Genomic DNA, 12393 nt, shown 5'->3' with positions numbered 1-12393 from the left:
AACTTCGTCCCGAACCCGAACCCCATTGAAGTCAATGGGGACCCGAACTTTTCGGCACTAAAAAGGCTGTAAAACAGCCTAGGAAAGAGCTAGAGGGCTGCAAAAGGCAGCAACATGTAGGTAAATCCCCTGCAAACAAGTGTGGATAGGGAAATGAATTAAAATAAAAATTAAATAAATAAAAATTAACCAAAATCAATTGGAGAGAGGTTCCATAGCAGAGAATCTGGCTTCCCGTCACCCACCACTGGAACAGTCCATTCTCAGATATTTAGGCCCCGGCACCCAGGCAGAGGAGAGAGGTCCCGTAACAGAGAATCTGTCTTCATGTCAGCAGAGAATTAGTCTGCATGTCATAGCAGAGAATGAGGCTTCACGTCAGCCACCACTGCAACAGTCCATTGGCATATATTTAGGCCCAGCACACACACAGGCAGAGGAGAGAGGTCCCGTAACAGACAATCTGGCTTCATGTCAGCAGAGAATCAGTCTGCATGTCATAGCAGAGAATCAGGCTTCACGTCAGCCACCACTGCAACAGTCCATTGGCATATATTTAGGCCCAGCACACACACAGGCAGAGGAGAGAGGTCCCGTAACAGAGAATCTGGCTTCATGTCAGCAGAGAATCAGTCTGCATGTCATAGCAGAGAATGAGGCTTCACGTCACCCACCACTGCAACAGTCCATTGGCATATATTTAGGCCTAGCACACAGGCAGAGCAGAGAGGTCCCGTAACAGACAATCTGGCTTCATGTCAGCAGAGAATCAGTCTGCATGTCATAGCAGAGAATGAGGCTTCACGTCAGCCACCACTGCAACAGTCCATTGGCATATATTTAGGCCTAGCACACAGGCAGAGCAGAGAGGTCCCGTAACAGACAATCTGGCTTCATGTCAGCAGAGAATCAGTCTGCATGTCATAGCAGAGAATCAGGCTTCACGTCAGCCACCACTGCAACAGTCCATTGTCATAAATTTAGGCCCAGCACCCAGGCAGAGGAGAGAGGTCCCGTAACAGACAATCTGGCTTCATGTCAGCAGAGAATTAGTCTGCATGTCATAGCAGAGAATCAGGCTTCATGTCAGCCACCACTGCAACAGTCCATTGGCATATATTTAGGCCCAGCACCCAGGCAGAGGAGGGAGGTCCCGTAACAGAGAATCTGTCTTCATGTCAGCAGAGAATCAGTCTGCATGTCATAGCAGAGAATGAGGCTTCACGTCACCCACCACTGCAACAGTCCATTGGCATATATTTAGGCCTAGCACACAGGCAGAGCAGAGAGGTCCCGTAACAGACAATCTGGCTTCATGTCAGCAGAGAATCAGTCTGCATGTCATAGCAGAGAATCAGGCTTCACGTCAGCCACCACTGCAACAGTCCATTGTCATAAATTTAGGCCCAGCACCCAGGCAGAGGAGAGAGGTCCCGTAACAGACAATCTGGCTTCATGTCAGCAGAGAATTAGTCTGCATGTCATAGCAGAGAATCAGGCTTCATGTCAGCCACCACTGCAACAGTCCATTGGCATATATTTAGGCCCAGCACCCAGGCAGAGGAGGGAGGTCCCGTAACAGAGAATCTGTCTTCATGTCAGCAGAGAATCAGTCTGCATGTCATAGCAGAGAATGAGGCTTCACGTCACCCACCACTGCAACAGTCCATTGGCATATATTTAGGCCTAGCACACAGGCAGAGCAGAGAGGTCCCGTAACAGACAATCTGGCTTCATGTCAGCAGAGAATCAGTCTGCATGTCATAGCAGAGAATCAGGCTTCACGTCAGCCACCACTGCAACAGTCCATTGGCATATATTTAGGCCTAGCACACAGGCAGAGCAGAGAGGTCCCGTAACAGACAATCTGGCTTCATGTCAGCAGAGAATCAGTCTGCATGTCATAGCAGAGAATGAGGCTTCACGTCAGCCACCACTGCAACAGTCCATTGGCATATATTTAGGCCTAGCACACAGGCAGAGCAGAGAGGTCCCGTAACAGACAATCTGGCTTCATGTCAGCAGAGAATCAGTCTGCATGTCATAGCAGAGAATCAGGCTTCACGTCAGCCACCACTGCAACAGTCCATTGTCATAAATTTAGGCCCAGCACCCAGGCAGAGGAGAGAGGTCCCGTAACAGACAATCTGGCTTCATGTCAGCAGAGAATTAGTCTGCATGTCATAGCAGAGAATCAGGCTTCATGTCAGCCACCACTGCAACAGTCCATTGGCATATATTTAGGCCCAGCACCCAGGCAGAGGAGGGAGGTCCCGTAACAGAGAATCTGTCTTCATGTCAGCAGAGAATCAGTCTGCATGTCATAGCAGAGAATGAGGCTTCACGTCAGCCACCACTGCAACAGTCCATTGGCATATATTTAGGCCTAGCACACAGGCAGAGGAGAGGTTCATTCAACTTTGGGTAGCCTCGCAATATAATGGTAAAATGAAAATAAAAATAGGATTGAATGAGGAAGTGCCCTGGAGTCCAATAATATATGGTTATGGGGAGGTAGTTAATGTCTAATCTGGACAAGGGACGGACAGGTCCTGTGGGATCCATGCCTGGTTCATTTTTATGAACGTCAGCTTGTCCACATTGGCTGTAGACAGGCGGCTGCGTTTGTCTGTAATGACGCCCCCTGCCGTGCTGAATACACGTTCAGACAAAACGCTGGCTGCCGGGCAGGCCAGCACCTCCAAGGCATAAAAGGCTAGCTCTGGCCACGTGGACAATTTAGAGACCCAGAAGTTGAATGGGGCCGAACCATCAGTCAGTACGTGGAGGGGTGTGCACACGTACTGTTCCACCATGTTAGTGAAATGTTGCCTCCTGCTAACACGTTGCGTATCAGGTGGTGGTGCAGTTAGCTGTGGCGTGTTGACAAAAGTTTTCCACATCTCTGCCATGCTAACCCTGCCCTCAGAGGAGCTGGCCGTGACACAGCTGCCTTGGCGACCTCTTGCTCCTCCTCTGCCTTGGCCTTGGGCTTCCACTTGTTCCCCTGTGACATTTGGGAATGCTCTCAGTAGCGCGTCTACCAACGTGCGCTTGTACTCGCGCATCTTCCTATCACGCTCCAGTGCAGGAAGTAAGGTGGGCACATTGTCTTTGTAGCGTGGATCCAGCAGGGTGGCAACCCAGTAGTCCGCACAGGTTAAAATGTGGGCAACTCTGCTGTCGTTGCGCAGGCACTGCAGCATGTAGTCGCTCATGTGTGCCAGGCTGCCCAGGGGTAAGGACAAGCTGTCCTCTGTGGGAGGCGTATCGTCATCGTCCTGCCTTTCCCCCCAGCCACGCACCAGTGATGGACCCGAGCTGCGTTGGGTGCCACCCCGCTGTGACCATGCTTCATCCTCATCCTCCTCCACCTCCTCCTCATCCTCGTCCTCCTCGTCCTCCAGTAGTGGGCCCTGGCTGGCCACATTTGTACCTGGCCTCTGCTGTTGCCAAAAACCTCCCTCTGAGTCACTTCGAAGAGACTGGCCTGAAAGTGCTAAAAATGACCCCTCTTCCTCCTCCTCCTCCTCCTCCTCCTGGGCCACCTCCTCTTCCATCATCGCCCTAAGTGTTTTCTCAAGGAGACATAGAAGTGGTATTGTAACGCTGATAACGGTGTCATCGCCACTGGCCATGTTGGTGGAGTACTCGAAACAGCGCAACAGGGCACACAGGTCTCGCATGGAGGCCCAGTCATTGGTGGTGAAGTGGTGCTGTTCTGTAGTGCGACTGACCCGTGCGTGCTGCAGCTGAAACTCCACTATGGCCTGCTGCTGCTCGCACAGTCTGTCCAGCATGTGCAAGGTGGAGTTCCACCTGGTGGGCACGTCGCATATGAGGCGGTGAGCGGGAAGGCCGAAGTTACGCTGTAGCGCAGACAGGCGAGCAGCAGCAGGATGTGAACGCCGGAAGCGCGAACAGACGGCCCGCACTTTATGCAGCAGCTCTGACATGTCGGGGTAGTTGTGAATGAACTTCTGCACCACCAAATTCAGCACATGCGCCAAGCAAGGGATGTGCGTCAAATTGGCTAGTCCCAGAGCTGCAACGAGATTTCGCCCATTATCACACACCACCAGGCCGGGCTTGAGGCTCACCGGCAGCAACCACTCGTCGGTCTGTTGTTCTATACCCCGCCACAACTCCTGTGCGGTGTGGGGCCTGTCCCCCAAACATATGAGTTTCAGAATGGCCTGCTGACGTTTACCCCGGGCTGTGCTGAAGTTGGTGGTGAAGGTGTGTGGCTGACTGGATGAGCAGGTGGAAGAAGAGGAGGAGGAAGCCGAGAAGGAGGAGGTGGCAACAGGAGGCAAAGAATGTTGCCCTGCGATCCTTGGCGGCGGAAGGACGTGCGCCAAACAGCTCTCCGCCTGGGGCCCAGCTGCCACTACATTTACCCAGTGTGCAGTTAGGGAGATATAGCGTCCCTGGCCGTGCTTACTGGTCCACGTATCTGTGGTTAGGTGGACCTTGCCACAGATGGCGTTGCGCAGTGCACACTTGATTTTATCGGATACTTGGTTGTGCAGGGAAGGCACGGCTCTCTTGGAGAAGTAGTGCCGGCTGGGAACAACATACTGTGGGACAGCAAGCGACATGAGCTGTTTGAAGCTGTCTGTGTCCACCAGCCTAAATGACAGCATTTCATAGGCCAGTAGTTTAGAAATGCTGGCATTCAGGGCCAGGGATCGAGGGTGGCTAGGTGGGAATTTACGCTTTCTATCAAATGTTTGTGAGATGGAGAGCTGAACGCTGGCGTGTGACATGGTTGAGACGCTTGGTGACGGAGGTGGTGGTGGTGGTGTTGGTGGTACATCCCCTGTTTGCTGGGCGGCAGGTGCCAACGTTCCTCCAGAGGCGGAGGAAGAGGCCGAGGCGGCAGCAGCAGAATAGGCCGAGGCGGCAGCAGCAGAAGAGGTAGCAGGGGGAGCCTGAGTGACTTCCTTGGTTTTAAGGTGTTTACTCCACTGCAGTTCATGCTTTGCATGCAGGTGCCTGGTCATGCAGGTTGTGCTCAGGTTCAGAACGTTAATGCCTCGCTTCAGGCTCTGATGGCACAGCGTGCAAACCACTCGGGTCTTGTCGTCAGCACATTGTTTGAAGAAGTGCCATGCCAGGGAACTCCTTGAAGCTGCCTTTGGGGTGCTCGGTCCCAGATGGCGGCGGTCAGTAGCAGGCGGAGTCTCTTGGCGGCGGGTGTTCTGCTTTTGCCCACTGCTCCCTCTTTTGCTACGCTGTTGGCTCGGTCTCACCACTGCCTCTTCCTCCGAACTGTGAAAGTCAGTGGCACGACCTTCATTCCATGTGGGGTCTAGGACCTCATCGTCCCCTGCATCGTCTTCCACCCAGTCTTGATCCCTGACCTCCTGTTCAGTCTGCACACTGCAGAAAGACGCAGCAGTTGGCACCTGTGTTTCGTCATCATCAGAGACATGCTGAGGTGGTATTCCCATGTCCTCATCATCAGGAAACATAAGTGGTTGTGCGTCAGTGCATTCTATGTCTTTCACCGCTGGGGAAGGGCTAGGTGGATGCCCTTGGGAAACCCTGCCAGCGGAGTCTTCAAACAGCATAAGAGACTGCTGCATAACTTGAGGCTGAGACAGTTTCCCTGGTATGCATGGGGGTGATGTGACAGACTGATGGGGTTGGTTTTCAGGCGCCATCTGTGCGCTTTCTGCAGAAGACTGGGTGGGAGATAATGTGAACGTGCTGGATCCACTGTCGGCCACCCAATTGACTAATGCCTGTACCTGCTCAGGCCTTACCATCCTTAGAACGGCATTGGGCCCCACCATATATCGCTGTAAATTCTGGCGGCTACTGGGACCTGAGGTAGTTGGTACACTAGGACGTGTGGATGTGGCAGAACGGCCACGTCCTCTCCCAGCACCAGAGGGTCCACTAACACCACCACGACCATGTCCACGTCCGCGTCCCTTACTAGATGTTTTTCTCATTGTTATGGTTCACCACAACAACAAATATATTATTTGGCCCAATGTATTGTATTCAAATTCAGCGGGATATAAATTTGAGGCCTAGTATTTAGGCGCTGGGTGACCGGTATGGATTTAGTGACAGAATTAGACTTGGAAATGCACAGAAGCGTGTGTGTGAAGTTATTCTGAATGACCCTATGTGCACCTTCAATATGATCTACCCTTTTAGAGATAGATTTCAAATAGCTCTGATATAGCAGAAACGACTAAATTATGAAATTGCTAAATTGGGAATTGTATTTCAACCCAGAACAAAAAATGTGCTTTGACGGACACTAAATAACTTTCCCAGCCACAACAGGACAGCGGTAACGAGAGATTTAGCGGGATATAAATTTGAGGCCTAGTATTTAGGCGCTGGGTGACAGGTATGGGTTTAGTGACAGAATTAGATTTGGAAATGCACAGTAGCGGGTGTGTGAAGTTATTCTGAATGACCCTATGTGCACCTTGAATATTATATACCCTTTTAGGGATAGATTTCAAATAGCTCTGATATAGCAGAAACCACTAAATTATGAAATTGCTAAATTGGGAATTGTATTTCAACCCAGAACAAGAAATGTGCTTGAACGGACACTAAATAACTCGCCCAGCTACAGCACTAAGGACAGATTTAGCGGGATATAAATTTGAGGCCTAGTATTTAGGCGCTGGGTGACAGGTATGGGTTTAGTGCCAGAATTAGACTTGGAAATACACAGTAGCGGGTGTGTGTGAAGTTATTCTGAATGACCCAATGTGCACCTTGAATATTATATACCCTTTTAGGGATAGATTTCAAATAGCTCTGATATAGCAGAAACCACTAAATTATGAAATTGCTAAATTGGGAATTGTATTTCAACCCAGAACAAGAAATGTGCTTGAACGGACACTAAATAACTCGCCCAGCTACAGCACTAGGGACAGATTTAGCTGGATATAAATTTGAGGCCTAGTATTTAGGCGCTGGGTGACAGGTATGGGTTTAGTGCCAGAATTAGACTTGGAAATACACAGTAGCGGGTGTGTGTGAAGTTATTCTGAATGACCCAATGTGCACCTTGAATATTATATACCCTTTTAGGGATAGATTTCAAATAGCTCTGATATAGCAGAAACCACTAAATTATGAAATTGCTAAATTGGGAATTGTATTTCAACCCAGAACAAGAAATGTGCTTGAACGGACACTAAATAACTCGCCCAGCTACAGCACTAAGGACAGATTTAGCGGGATATAAATTTGAGGCCTAGTATTTAGGCGCTGGGTGACCGGTATGGATTTAGTGACAGAATTAGACTGGGATATGGCCAAAAAATAAACAGACTATTGCTGGTTAAATGCACTTGGTGTGACAGCTTCACCCTGATGTAGGCTTTAGCCAAAAAACAACCACACCATTGAGGGTTAAATGCACTTGGTGACAGGCGCAGCTTGCCCCTGATTTAGTATATGGCCAAAAAATGAACAGACTATTGCTGGTTAAATGCACTTGGTGTGACAGCTTCACCCTGATGTAGGCTTTAGCCAAAAAACAACCACACCATTGAGGGTTAAATGCACTTGGTGACAGGCGCAGCTTGCCCCTGATTTTGTATATGGCCAAAAAATGAACAGACTATTGCTGGTTAAATGCACTTGGTGTGACAGCTTCACCCTGATGTAGGCTTTAGCCAAAAAACAACCACACCATTGAGGGTTAAATGCACTTGGTCGCAGCTTGTGCTGGCGCACCACAAGACACAAAATGGCCGCCGATCACCCCAGAAAAATGTGACTGACAAACGGTCTGGGCAGCCTAAAAACAGTGAGCAATTGAGGATCAGCAGCTCAATGATCCACAGCTGCAGATCGATCAGTTAATCAAGTCCTTTGGAGGAGTTAATCTGCCTAATCTCGCCCTACTGTCGCAGCCGCAACCTCTCCCTACGCTAATCAGAGCAGAGTGACGGGCGGCGCTATGTGACTCCAGCTTAAATAGAGGCTGGGTCACATGGTGCTCTGGCCAATCACAGCCATGCCAATAGTAGGCATGGCTGTGATGGCCTCTTGGGGCAAGTAGTATGACGCTTGTTGATTGGCTGCTTTGCAGCCTTTCAAAAAGCGCCAAGAAAGCGTCACAAAAGCGCGAAGAAAGCGACGAACACCGAACCCGAACCCGGACTTTTACGAAAATGTCCGGGTTCGGGTCCGTGTCACGGACACCCCAAAATTCGGTACGAACCCGAACTATACAGTTCGAGTTCGCTCATCCCTAGTTGCCTAGTGAAGGAGGCAAATATGTTGGGATTCGGCCAAACATCGCACTTTGATTGTTATGCAGTCCTTGTACTGTTCTGATATTGATCAAATGGACCCTAGTTTTAATGACATATTCTTGGTTCAATTGGTGGATTTGCTATAACATTTTACTTGTATGTACTGCTGTTTGGATGTTTTGACTCAGTAGTTGCTGCTGCGTAGGATCCGCATAAATGTTATTATGAATTGTTATTTATGGTACAAATAAAGAGTATTACATTTTCTATTATTTAGTGGTACAGGTTTATATTGGAGTAATCCGGAGGTGATCCAGCCGCTTTACAGCTGATATGCCTGTTATAGTGAACTATATGGCAGATATAGTGAACTGAGGCAGGCTGTTCCTCTACCAATACAGACTGCCGGAGTTCACAACACATATGTGAACTCAGCCATCACACAGTGCCAAATATACCAAAAAGTTGCCACTTACACTTCACTGGATCATTTCCAATATGAGCATGCTGCAGCGCAGTCAACAACCATTTTCTAAGTGCAAAACCACAACTTCTCCCCTGCTAGTCAACCCATTCCCATAAAACAGCCACCTGCACGAAAACAAGGCAGAGGAAGGAAACATCCGCTGGATAAATTAGTGAAAAGAGATAACATGTTTCCCTAAAGATTCCGAGTCCTAGAAAAACTAGGGGGAGTTATATACACATTTTCAGGGCAGTTGGAGCAAGTTTGGTTTGAATTGAACTTTTTGAAAGATTTGCTGAACCTGAAATGAACTGAATATCAAGAGGTTCGCTCATCACAGGTATGAATCCATTCTTGTAGATCACATACATGCTGATTGTCTTTCCTTGGGATGAATGGGATATTTCAGCAAGAAAATGTGACATGCTACATGGCTAAAAATGCCTGACACTGGTTGGGACAGCATAAGCAATAATTCCAAGTACTGTATTACCCTGGCCCTCTAATTCCCCAAACTTGAACCCAATTGAGCATTTGTGGAACCATCTTGATCGTCGTGTTTCTATGCATCCTCAACAACGCACCCTTCAGCACAGGGGTAAACCACCAATAAGGTGAAGCGAGGTGATTGCCTCAGGCGTCACCAGGTAGGGGCAAGAGGGGGGCAGCAGAAGGGGGATTATCTGTTTCTGCAGTATTGTATTGGGAAGCACAGTGGGCACAGTATGTGGCGCTGTATTACCCTGTATGTTTTGTAGTACTGTATGTAATGTTTTCCAAGTATGTCTTTAACAGTAGGGCTGGAGGGAAGGGGTTAGTTTAAGAAATTGGCATTGGGGGGTTTGGGGTGCCGTTTCAGTTTTCGCCTCAGTCATCGGAAAGGCTAGATGCACCCCTGCTTCAACAACTGTGGGATGAACTGCAGTCATGGCTCCAGATAACTGGGACAACCTACCAAGTAATTTATTGAGTCACTCCCAGCCCTCTAGCTGCTGTTGCAGATAGCGGTTGTTCTGGATATTAACTGGTGGCCAATGCCATAATAATGTGACTTGACTGTGTATGTATTCAAGATAACAATGACTGGTCTTCTGCACAGTATCGGTAATAATATAGTTAGGAAAACTCAATGAATACCGTTCATACCTGACAAGAAATATTTTCAAGAGTCGTAGAGAATCTATTTAGAACAGATAGTAACAGCCCTGAAATTAAACTCCTTACAACGTGAATGTGTTTCACTCCTCTAGACACTGTGACTATTACACCACAGGATAAACGTTGGGTTGGCGCCTGGTGGATTGGGTTCCTGTTGGCCGGAGTCCTTATGCTAATTTCAGGAATCCCTTTCTGCTTTCTGCCTAAGAGTATGACAAGAAAAAAAGCACATCCCTCCCATGAGGGACAGTGGCTTAAAGGAAATGAGACATCAGACACTGAGTGCGATGAAAAAGCCACAATAAAAGGTGAGATCACAGGGGATGTGTAAGTGAATGCTCTGAGTGTAAGCAAGTCCATATTGGCAACTAAATGTACAGGGGGCAGGGATAACAGTGTTATGTAAAAAGAAAATACGACCGGCACTCTACCAATGGGAGTAATGTGGGACAACTAAAATGAGGTTAACACTATTTAATAACATTTACAACATACAATAATAAAATTGCAATACATAGATAAAAAGATACATAAAATAAATATAGCAATAAGAATATACTGGATGGGATTATAAGTCCAAGTATATACTATTGGCGTTCTCCTGAGGTAGCTTTTAGTATAATACGGCTTTTATTCAATTATAGAGTGAATGAAAAAAGCACATGATTTATATCGCATAGATAGTAGTAAAACGCATGAGAATATATTGCTGCAGATATAATGGTATTGCAGCATATAAAACGTCTCTCTGTAGTGTTTCCGACCAATGATACAGTGTATTGGATATTTTACTCACTGTTTCGAGCTGGCCCTTGTTTCTGTGGTAAGTGCTCTGTGCTCCAAATCGTTTGTCGGTTACAAAATTTTTTCGAAGTTTTTTTGTATACGAAAGTTTCTTTCGATTTTTCGATAGTTTATATTTCGCAATGGAGTTAATCCGGTTCCCACTGAGGAAGAAATAGTGATTACTTCGAAACGCTTCTGGGAAAGTCGAGATATATTCGCTCACAAAGTCCTTGGAGCATGGCCATGCGATCTATATGAAAATGTGAATATGGACTTCTACATCCAATGTCCTCTGTAGAGATTATCTTCACGATATTTGGAGTATACAGCACAACAGCTGCGGACTGAGACAACGCCCGGATTAACTCCATTGCAAAATTTAAACTATCGGAAAAATCGAAAGAAACTTTCGTATCCGAAAAAACTTTGAAAACATTTCGTAACCGACAAGCGATTTGGAGCACAGAGCACTTACTTGTGGGACGCCACAGAAACAAGGGCCAGCTCGAAACTGTGAGTAAAATATCCAATATACTGTATCATTGGTCGGAAACACTACAGAGAGACTATTTATATGCTGCAATACCATTATATATGCAGCAATATATTCTCATGCGTTTTACTACTATCTATGCGATATAAATCATGTGCTTTTTTCATTCACTTCATAATTGAATAAAAGCCGTATTATACTGAAAGCTACCTCAGGAGAACGCCAATAGTATATACTTGGAATTATTATCCCATCCAGTAGATTCTTATTGCTATATTTATTTTATATGTATCTTTTTATCTATGTATTGCAATTTTATTATTGTATGTTGTAAATGTTATTAAATAGTGTTAACCTCATTTTAGTTGTCCCACATTACTCCCATTGGTAGAGTGCCGGTCATATTTTCTTTTTACATATCTGCTTTTGAATAGGGTGATTCAAATCAGACCAGAGCACCTGATCCTGATTACAAGGAGTGAGCCGTCTGAACTTTTCTATAAAAGTGTTATGTGATCGGGAAATAACAATATCACATGAAGGGGGAAAGTGGTAACCCTGATGAATATTCCTGGTGACCGCCGACTTTCTTCTCTCTCCTACAGGCTTCTTCCTCTCCCTGAAGGTTCTGGCTTCTAATCCATTCTACGTCATGATTACTATAACCGTTCTTTTTAATCTCAGCAGTTTTATTGGATCGATAACTTACATACCCAAGTATGCGGAGCAACAGTATGACCAGTCTACCTCCTCGGCAAATTTTATCATTGGTGAGTTGGCAATTCAAATCTCTTGGACTTTTATTATGCCTATTTCATGATATAATAGGATAATGGAACTACAGGAGTTTAGTATAGGGAAAAACTGGCCATACACATGACTACAGGTATCATACATTACATAGACCATGCTGTGTGCAACCCACAAACCTTCCCCCATCTTGACTCTCTGGTCACTGTGTGGCTAAGGAAAAATAATGGCCACAGCCTCCTCATTATTAAATATACTAATATGCTTTGGGTTAATGTAATATAGCCCTACACCAGTTTTCTGGAGCAGAAAAGTTGAAAATTTTGTTTGCAACAAAATTTTAGACTTTTTCATTTTTGACAACACCCTCACCACGTTTACAAAAAGTGAGCAAGGTGGAGGTGGAGGAGGTGGGCACATTAGACCAGAAATCTGCTCCAGCTCCTGGATGGAGTATATTTCAGTTCCTGCACATGGACCACAGAAGTCAT

General features: G+C 46.7%; 1 protein-coding gene across 6 annotated transcripts in view; it reads left to right on the top strand.

The window, feature by feature from the left end:
• The window catches only part of LOC122928542 (solute carrier organic anion transporter family member 1C1-like), a 214205-nt gene that overhangs the window by 134562 nt on the left and 67250 nt on the right, over positions 1-12393 (top strand). For all 6 annotated transcript variants that reach the window (XM_044281480.1, XM_044281477.1, XM_044281479.1 and 3 more), the window contains 2 exons: positions 9966-10181; positions 11758-11922. In XM_044281480.1, the coding sequence (XP_044137415.1) occupies positions 9966-10181; positions 11758-11922 (381 nt within the window). The remainder of the gene's footprint in view (positions 1-9965; positions 10182-11757; positions 11923-12393) is intronic.

The sequence above is a fragment of the Bufo gargarizans genome, chromosome 2 (genome assembly GCF_014858855.1).
Source record: "Bufo gargarizans isolate SCDJY-AF-19 chromosome 2, ASM1485885v1, whole genome shotgun sequence".
NCBI classification, from domain to species: Eukaryota; Metazoa; Chordata; class Amphibia; order Anura; family Bufonidae; genus Bufo; species Bufo gargarizans.
The sequence above is the reverse complement of the archived record's forward strand: the minus strand, read 5'-3'. Positions and strand labels throughout refer to the sequence as shown.